Raw genomic sequence first — 9,845 nt, 5'->3', positions numbered from 1 at the left:
ATTATATATTTTAATTGCTATAATTCAATTATTGTTTTGGAAGTCTTTTTTTAATTTATGATTTAATTTTTTTTTTTTTTTTTGGTTTATTCTAATGTAATTGGACTTATTAATAAAACGCATATTCGACTCACCTTAAATTTGAAGAGTATTTTTTTCGTTACCATAAAATTACAACTTGTAAATAGGCGAATTCCAGAGCTAGATATATATCGAAAATATTTTACTTGTTTTATTATATGCCATTGTTAATCAATATAAAATATAGTTAAAAATGATGCCATTCTTTTGATTTTAAATAATGTATTAGTAAATGAAATTGACAAATGATTCATAGAAAGTATAATGATATCGATAATAAAGATTTTTATTCAAATAACCCACAAGAGATTTAGATTTCAAGTTCTGCTGCAGTTAAGTCACTTGTTAAAGCAAAGAAGAATTATTCAACTAATGTCACATACATTAAGTACAAAATCTAATACTGAAGTTGGCTCAGAAAGCTATCAGAACAAAGTACACCTTCCTCAACAACCACAGAGTTATTAGTTTTCCATTGTTGTGCAATTTAATTAAATTTTAAATAAAACTTATTTGATGTAGAAACACAATTCTACAAATATAAAGGCTCATTGTAGGGAGATATTTTAATTAAATGAAGACAAGTAAATAACATATTTTTTTATTTTTATTATTTGTCCATATCAAATGCTTGGTCGAACTGTTCAGCTGTGATCTTCCTCTTCTTCAGCTTCTTTATTAAGGCCACATCAGCTGCCAGCTCATCAAGTTCCTCTTGAGTTACTGTTTTCCGTTTCTTCCCTTTCTTTCCTTCTTCGTTTAACTTCTTTTTTAACTCTTTCCTTTTCTTCCTTTTGTCTTGCTTTTCAAGCTTGTTCTGTTTCGTCTGCTCCCATGGCTTAGATTGAGACTGGAATGAAATTTAAAACAAAAATTACATTGCATGATTATTTTATAAAGATAAAGAATTTCCTTTAATGAACTATTAAGGATTACAAAAACATTTTGAACCTATTGGTTTTGTTCATGTGATATTCATTAAAAAACAGTGAAGCCACACACATTTTCTCAAAATAAATATTCAAATGTCTCTACATTGTTGGTTTATATATATATATATTTATTTCATACAATGAAGATTGAATATATATAAATATATATATATGCAACTCGATTGCCAAAAACATTAATGTACCATTTTCTTTTTCTTTTTTGATGGCCACGTTCCCGTCTTCTTATACTCTTCTAACTTTTGCAATCTGCTTTGTTCCTTCTGTTTGTCTTTATACGGTATGCTGTTGAAATCTATCGCCTCTTTGGGACCCACGAACTGTTTCTTGTGTTCGTCTTTTATTTCTGGCATGAGGGGCAGTTTAATGAGGCCATAGCTTGTAGCAATGTGACCCAAAGGTAGTTCTTTGAGTTGTAAAAGTAAATTGCATTCGTGTTTAGAGTAAGCTCGCATGTGGGATACAAAAGCCCTCTGTCCCTTATCAAATACAGCCCTGTCTTTAACTTGCTGATCGTGAAGAATGGATAGAACCTGAGAAACAAGACGAAAAATACAGTAACTAAAATATCCTTTATTAGGTTTGTTTATTATTTTCATGTTTAAATAATATTCAGTAATGTTGCAGATTTTCAACAATCACAAATGATGGTTCCCACCTTATCTCTGAGTTTATCAGTTATCTTGATCACATCGTTAGAACTCTTGTAGTCTTTGAGCTCCACTTTCTGGTTGTTCTTGATAAAAGGCACGTAAGAATCCTCAGTGGGCAGCAGCGGTAGGAGGGAGGCGCCAGCGCAGCCTCCGCGGGCACTTCTCCCTGCGCGATGCACCAGCGCGGAGGGACTGGTTGGAGGTTCCCACTGGAGCACCCATTCCACCGAAGGGATATCCAGGCCTCTAAAATATAAATCATTAAACGTATAATCTTTTCTATAATTTTGTTTCTGACCACATAATTATCAACTTTTTAACAATGAAATGTTAAAGTAAACTATGACACAATGAGATGTGTGTGTCTGTTTAGAATTCAATATGTATTTAATATTACAAAATACAAGACGGAGTTATATTTTAATATAATTGCAGTAGTACATACAGCATCGCTATTGATTTACTCACCGTGCTAACAAGTCCGTGCACAACAAGATGGTATTTTCTGCAGCTCTGAACTTTTCCAATATTATGTTTCTTTTCTGCTTCATTTTACCGTGTATAGCATATATCTTCATGTCTGGTAAGAAACCCGGCAGAACATCCGCCCAGTAGTCAACACACGCGCAAGTTGGTAGAAAGAAGAGACCCTTTGTTACCTTCCTATTTCTGATGAAATTAAGAAGAACTAAAAGCTTATCTTGGGGTTGCACGATGATGTAAAAATTTTCTAATGCGACAGGGGTGCTGATGCTGGATTTTTCCTTAACACTTATCAGCACCGGGTTCCTCAAACCAGCTCTAACAAGATCTTGCAACTCTTTGGTCTGAGTTGCTGAGAACAGGCCCGTTCGTCGCTGTCTCGGTAAGTATTGTAAAATTGTTGTAAGGGTAGCACTGAATCCCAAATCAAGCAGTCTGTCAGCCTCATCCAGGACTAGGAATTCCTGGAGCAAAAACCTTTAATTTACAAAGAGTTATCCATGATTTTTTATAAAATTGATACACGAATAACAATGGCTATGTGCAAATGTAAAAAAAATTAAGAAATGTTATTTCTTTCAAAACCAGTTTTATGTTATTAAAAATATCAATATTTACTAATTTGCACCTAATTGAATCAATGTTTTAACATAATTATTACCAGATCTCTTAGTCTCGCCGACAGGTTAAGGTGTTTCCTTTCCTCTAACAAATCCTGAAACCTCCCCGGTGTGCAGACAGTAATCTGTGCACCTTTCATCATACTCTCAGCATCCATTTCTATTGGTCTACCACCGACAAGCAATGAGATTGTTAAGTGCTTCAGCTCCGGTTCCGCCAGAAATAATTCTATAACCTGATAATAATTTTAATAATTGCTTATTACTGATTATATAAGACATTTCAATATGGTAATTATGAATACTTAAATCCTACATAGGTCCTTACACTATATATATGGGATAAAAGTAGTCTATGTATACCCTAGGTAATTCAATTTGCTAAATTCTGTTTTACTAAGAGGAAACACTAGGTAATAAGTTCAGAACTGTTACCATATATATTTATACTTTTTACTATGTTTTACATTAGAACAATATAAAAAAAAAACTTTTTAATCAATCACAATATACAAAACAACTGTGTAAATCATTTAGCAGGTTTAAAATTAAGGTTTAATGTTTACATACTATTAGATGGCTAGGTTAGTTTTTCTAATTACTAGCTATCTGTGGTTCTGGTGACATCTACTACCATTAATATTGTGGATTTTTAATTTTCTTATTGAACGCTACAAAAGCCCTAACACCTGCAGTAAAATATTAAAGTTAATTTTAATAGAAATTTATGATATTTTTCATAATTTCTAGAGGAATTCAGATTTGCATTGATGTTAAGTATAGTTGTTATATTGTTTATTTTTATGTAGTTTAAAGAATACTAATTTGAATTAGATTTAAAATTCAACATGTTGGTTTTATTATTACATCACAATATATTTTTCATTTCATATACCTTTACTATTTGTGTAGCTAGTTCTCTAGTAGGAGAAATAATGACAGCATAGATATAATCCTTACGGAGTGGTGAATCCTTTGCTTTCTTCATTAACATTTCTAATAATGGAACCACAAAAGCCAACGTTTTTCCTGAGCCTGTTACCGCTTCAGCTACGACATCCTTACAGGTTAGTATAAGAGGAATAACAGCCGCCTGTATTGGTGTCATAGTTTTAAAACCCTGTTTATCAATACAATTTAATACAGGCTGCGAAAGTGCAGGTGACACTTTGGTCCAATCTTTTATCACCATTGTTACTTATTTTATCATTCCTTAACTTATTGGAACATTATCCTTTAAAAGTAAGCAATTGGTTGGTTGTTTTAAATGTGGCATTCATCCATGCAAAAACGTGCACAGTATATTCTACCAGTGTCGTGTTGAATGGAGGCGACACAATCCGGGATTAACTTAGAAATGTAATAAAATTTAACAGCTTCGACTGAAGTCACAATGAGGAACTTTGTTAGCAGATCTAATAGAAAAAAAGTAAGCGATAATATTGAAAATATAAGTTTGATTTAATTTCTAAGCACATGAGTTTGACAGTGACAATTGACAATTCAATCATCTTACGCCTCAGTTATACCGTTTCGTCTCCTCGTATACTGACTGTAAATAACTATTTGTTTTTTTTCTGATTTCACAAGTATATATCACGAAATATGGAGTATATTTTCTTTAAATCGTATACTGTTTCATTCACTATCTAGAAAACTTATTGCATTGGTCTTAATGTAGTGCAACATAAAAAAGTAGTCCTGGCTCAAGTACTTTTATAGCTACCATTAATTATAAAAATCTTCTTCATCCTCTTTATTCATAAATTTACAATATATAAATTAATGAAAAAATAAAACAAACATTTTTTTAATTAAAAATACAAGTTTCTAAAATATTATTTTCAAACGTTAAGCAATAAATAATCAATATGGCGCTTGTTGATACGATAAATTGACAGCTGTGTTTTGCTTTCGTACAGATAGTACCTACGTTAGGTTGTAATGTTTCTTTTACATCTCCAGCTCGTTAGGAACAAAAATTAAAAATGACAAGACCTTTCGGGAACAGCGATAAACGATTTTCTATTGATGATGCTTTCGAAGAAGAAACCGACGAAGCTATAAAAGTGTACGGCGCAACGGGCGATAGGTCTCCCTTGCAGAATAAATTTAAGAATGGAGGTGACTACCTATCCAGGTAAGTTTATTACCAATCTTTCATATTGTCTTTTTTTTTTGCCTTTCTTATTTTCTAGTATGTACAGAACATTCATATTGCAACAAAAGTAATTTTCTTGATCAACTGTTCATGACCTTTAATGATTCATTCTCATAATGGGGCAAAGACTTCTTTACTGTTGCGGGCGATATAATTCACGCCCCAAAGACCTAATTTGTGTTTTAAAACACTTTAATTACGCTAATTATTTAGGCATTTACGAGAAGTCATTAACCTAACAAAATTCTGCATTATAAAAATTATTGAGGAATTTTAGATAAATCAATTCTAACATACAAAACATAGTACTGTATAACAAAAGGAAACCTATTACATGCATTGTGCTAAAAATAATTATTAAGCCAATTGTTATATGTAAAAACAATCCAGTATATTTTATACTATAAATCTTTATTTATTACATGTTCAGTACATTGAAACAAAGGCATACATTATTTATAATTAATTGAATTGTTTTAATTTAGATGAGTTCTTGATATTGTCTTAATGTTTTAATTGCATTGCTACTTGTATTATATTTTAAACCTTCATTTAATACACTGAAGTCATTTACAAACAAAGAATTAAATAATTTCACCTACATTAAATACTGTTTTATGAAAGTTACATTTATTCCTTCCTTATTTTTGTACACATCACTAATCTGTTGTGTATAAGATAACATTTATTTTTTATTTACCAACTTATTAAGGTCATATTACCAGGGTTACCTCAATGATGCTGTGTTTTAGGTTTGTTTATTTATAATCTATGTCTGTTTGGTATCTGTGATAAGCATGTCTGATACCACTCTGTGTTTAAAAAAACACACAATTTTGTTGTATATTTGAGTTAACTAGAATCGTCAGTATAATGATATTGTATAAACTTTCTAATTATTATCTATCAACAAAACAAACAACAATAGAATGAAATCAATGGATTGGCAAATCATTTCTAGAAAAAGCAACATATTATCTAATCATTATTTCTTGGGGACAACTATATTACTTTTATTCTTGTTACATATGTAGCACTGAAAAATAATGTAGGTATGAAAAATTTATATTTTTTATCTGTCTAATTATTTTCCTTCAACTATTATTTAATTGTTGAATTTTAATCCAGAATGCACAGAGTAAAACTATAATAAAGAAAGTCAGTAAGGACATTTTTCTCCCATACTAAATTATGATTATCATAAATACATAAATTAAAACTCTTTTCTACAAAAAGTTTTCATCTATTTTTCTTAATCATCCACCTAATAGATCTGCTGAAGATGTCAAAGTTATCTGATTTAAATTTTCTAAGTCTTTATTATGTCTACTGTCCACTTTAAGAATAAATTAATTTTTTAGCACCCCCCTTTTTTCATCTACTGAAACATCCCTGTAACTTATGCTAACTAAAGGAAATTACAAAACACCCCCAGGCCTTTCACCATGCCCCCATTTTTTCTGAGTTTCACACTGGCCCCCTTAGGCCTGCAGTACCCACAAGGACCAACATCTCCATAACCTTACCATTATGACAAGCGTCTTAGTCCTATAAATGATGATAGCTTTATATATGTTGCAAAGCAACTCTCTAACATAATGACCTAAATGACGAAATAATGACCTAAAGTTTGTTGTCATTCTATGAAGTTACATTTCAAAACCAAAATTTAGAGTATATAACTCAACCAAATGTTATCATGCAATGAATGTATCTTATTTGGTAATAAAATTAAATGAATACATTTTTTTTTTAAATATTGGCTATTTTATAGAAAATTTAGTTTTAATCTTTAAAATAATTTATAAAAATCGTGATTACAAATATTAAGAAAATCCTTGATTTGATTTGATTTGATCTCTTTTCTTAGTTTGAGATTAGCTAGCAGTTTTATGTTCAGGATTAACTTACATATTCAGTCTTTGTTACCTTTTTCTATTTTATCTTATCTAAGGTCGACTAAAGTACAAGGTGGACATATAAAGCTATGTTAATTGAATTGAATATAGTATTAATTTTTTTGTTAAATATTATAAGATATTTATCTTCCGCATGTCATTTTTGTAAAAATAAAATTGCTCGTTATTACATGTAATATTCCACAATATTTGTGAAAATACTAGATATGTTTAGAAAATAATGAAAAAAATTAATGTAATTTTCTTATACATAATATAAAAATTCTATGAAGCCTTAAAGAAAATAGATGTAAACTTTTTTTTTTTCTAAATCTAGCACCACATAAATGACCGGTCATTGGATAAGTCTACCTTGCCTACAAAGTGTGGATATTTTTATTGACCTACTTAACAAAATAGAAACTAATTCTTTCATTTTTCATAATTAGGTACACAACGTCGAGTTTCTGATGAGATTTTTTATTCTATCAGGGCTTTAATCAAGGTCTTATTTTATTGAGAATATTTATGTATTATGGATCTATTTTTTTTCTAATAATCGATTAGTCTTTGTATGATTAATATATGTTGTTCTTATTGAACTGTAGTATTTCTGTCTATGTATATTATCTGAACTTTTCATTTGATATCCATATATTAGAGAAGTGAACATAAAATAACTATTTCGCCGTAAGACTATTTCATGTAGAGTGAATTTATTTTTGTCTTAGTATTATTAGCCGCGGACGCTTTAAATTTTGTTCCAAAACGAACAAACAATCGTTATTTATGGTCCACGTAACAATACAACTGATTAAGATAGATTACTATCAATATTTCTCGTGCTCACGCTAACTCTTGAAAGCACATCTGCATACAAATTTTTCTATTGTATACCAAGTTCTATGTATGCCCTAAAAATATTTGTCATTTATATAATTATAAAAAAAAATATTCTAGCTGTTGCAATAAAACCAAACAAATTATAAAATGCCATAACGAAGCTCGCACTGTTGATCCCGATAAAAGCATTACGTATGTATAATAAGATTATCTTGCTTAATAGAATCATGTGAATTTGCGAGCACCGAAGTACATTTTTTATATAACCTGTAATATTAACTTTCAGTAAAACCTACAAATGTACGGAAGATACGACGTCCAGGGATTCGGACTCCCTCATCCACGAGTACGTGGAAGCGACCCAGTCTCTCTACTGCTGGAACCATCCTAAAGTGAGAGAGAATTGGAAGACGGTCTGCGCAGCGGTCATACTCCTCGTAGTCGGTGTGGGATTACTTGGTATGGGAACTTTCGCGGTTGCAGAGCCGGAGAATGGATTACAGGGTGCAGTTTTCTTTGTAGCTGGTATGATTTGCTTTGTCCCGGGAGCCTACCACGTAGTATACATATGGCTTGCCGCTAGGGGACAGAGGGGCTACGATTTCTACCACCTACCACTATTCACTTGATTCGTCTTACAATTCTTATGTTTTATTTGAGTTTCTGAAAAGCAATGGAGATGTAATTGAAAAATTAAATTGTGCGTATTTATGAAATGGAAAGCTCTCTACATGCCAGAAATTTGGCCATTATAATAAAAGAAATATTAACATGCGGCATATAAAAAAATTGTAACTTAATTTTTTTTTTTTGTTAATGTAAAATTATACATATTTGTTAATTTCAATAATTAACGATCAACTTTTGCGACACTAACTAAAATAAGATCATAAAAATCTATATTTGAAATTTCATCTACCTGATGTTATAAAACATAAATTCTAGAAATTAAAAAAAATATATATTCAGCTTGAATCACACTATGCAAGGAGTAGGATTAAAAAATAAAAAAAATGTTAAAGTGCCTCTGAATAGATTAATAGCTACAAATTATTGTAAGTTTTTGAACAGCAGATTCTTTAGAACAAATAACTGTATCTATTCAAAATTGTTATTTCATTCGGAATACCCAGCATTTATTTATCCCCTATTCCTGATACATATGTTAAAATATTTTTGTAACTGAAACAGATAAGTGGAATATTTGAAATATAAAGCAGTCACACCACTGAAAGCTATTCTATAATACCATGCATAATATTAATAAAAAAAACTTACAATCTGGTCTTAATTATTTATACTACTGTGACTCAACCCTTATTATTATTAGTATTTGTGTTGTGTTTTATTATCTAAGTTTTCAAGTTTAGGCTAGTCTAGTTTGATGTGTTCTTTTTGCCATTAACAGTTGCATTTTAAATATTAGGATGCTTCCCTAAACATGGTATATTTTAAATTTATTTAGTGCATAATATACATTACCTGTGTGTAATTTTTTTTTTATATTTTATTACAACACTAGAATTGTGTCACATTATTGTATGTACATATGCAAAATTTTATGTAAATCGATAGCATTTTTGTTTTTTATCTGAATTCAGTAGTATATACAAATATATGTACATTTTATATAAAATGTTTTTAAGTCTTTAGTTGTCAATGTAAATAAATATGGTATTTTATTATTTGTTATATAGAAAAAAATCAAACATTCTTTTTATTAGCATATTGTTTAAAACGGTATCCATTTGTGCAAAGAATAGGCTTTTCATTTTTTTTTATGTAATGACTTAAATGAATTTCATTCAAAAGTAGACATTGTCTTTATTCTGGATATTTATGTTTTCAATGAATATGTCACCTTATTTAATTTGTAAATATTTAATAATAAATGATTAAATCTCGAACCTCCCTTTTAATGTCAGTTAACTCCTATGTGAATGGTATTAATATTTTAAACTGCTCATTTCTATGCAATCATCTAAGTTTAATTTCATATGTGTGATACAAAAGACCAATTTTTTTTTACTTGTTACACCTGAAATCACCTAACATTTCAGATATTTTACATTATAATGATACAAATATCATTGCAAAAACCAAATCTTTTAACTTGGACTGCTTACAATGTTAATAAGATAGAAATCTCAAAACAG

General features: G+C 29.9%; 2 protein-coding genes across 3 annotated transcripts; one reads left to right on the top strand and one right to left on the bottom strand.

Moving 5' to 3' along the window:
• Window positions 1-666: 666 nt before the first annotated feature.
• LOC116777830 (probable ATP-dependent RNA helicase DDX55 homolog) lies at window positions 667-4,286 on the bottom strand. Its single transcript, XM_032671576.2, has 6 exons — window positions 3,683-4,286; window positions 2,829-3,023; window positions 2,153-2,631; window positions 1,690-1,930; window positions 1,217-1,564; window positions 667-931 (listed from the first exon to the last, which is right to left on the bottom strand). The coding sequence occupies exons 1-6, from the start codon at window positions 3,977-3,979 to the stop codon at window positions 692-694; spliced, it is 1,800 nt and encodes a 599-aa protein (XP_032527467.2). The 5' UTR covers window positions 3,980-4,286; the 3' UTR covers window positions 667-691.
• A 371-nt stretch (window positions 4,287-4,657) lies between these two features.
• Window positions 4,658-9,596, top strand: LOC116777809 (transmembrane protein 134). Of its 2 annotated transcripts, XM_061526455.1 has the most exons (3): window positions 4,658-4,927; window positions 7,807-7,881; window positions 7,976-9,596. In XM_061526455.1, exons 1-3 carry the CDS (start codon window positions 4,776-4,778, stop codon window positions 8,316-8,318), a joined length of 570 nt encoding a protein of 189 aa, XP_061382439.1. In that variant the 5' UTR covers window positions 4,658-4,775; the 3' UTR covers window positions 8,319-9,596. The 2 variants fall into 2 exon arrangements, with proteins under 2 accessions (XP_061382439.1, XP_032527422.1); XM_032671531.2 differs by lacking the exon at window positions 7,807-7,881 and having other exon boundaries at window positions 4,664-4,927.
• The last annotated feature ends 249 nt before the right edge of the window (window positions 9,597-9,845 follow it).

The sequence above is a fragment of the Danaus plexippus genome, chromosome Z, assembly GCF_018135715.1.
Source record: "Danaus plexippus chromosome Z, MEX_DaPlex, whole genome shotgun sequence".
NCBI lineage: Eukaryota > Metazoa > Arthropoda > Insecta > Lepidoptera > Nymphalidae > Danaus > Danaus plexippus.
The sequence above is the reverse complement of the archived record's forward strand: the minus strand, read 5'-3'. Positions and strand labels throughout refer to the sequence as shown.

Bases quoted from the DNA above. Each gene is read 5' to 3' on its own strand.
- LOC116777809 (XM_061526455.1), top strand. From the start codon at position 4,776: ATGACAAGACCTTTCGGGAACAGCGATAAACGATTTTCTATTGATGAT. The intron at 4,928-7,806 runs GTAAGTTTATTA...AAAATATTCTAG, and splicing joins GGAGGTGACTACCTATCCAG to CTGTTGCAATAAAACCAAAC. The intron at 7,882-7,975 runs GTATGTATAATA...ATTAACTTTCAG, and splicing joins GATCCCGATAAAAGCATTAC to TAAAACCTACAAATGTACGG.
- LOC116777830 (XM_032671576.2), bottom strand. From the start codon at position 3,979: ATGGTGATAAAAGATTGGACCAAAGTGTCACCTGCACTTTCGCAGCCT. The intron at 3,024-3,682 runs GTATATGAAATG...AATTATTATCAG, and splicing joins TAGCTACACAAATAGTAAAG to GTTATAGAATTATTTCTGGC. The intron at 2,632-2,828 runs GTAATAATTATG...TTTTTGCTCCAG, and splicing joins CGGCGAGACTAAGAGATCTG to GAATTCCTAGTCCTGGATGA.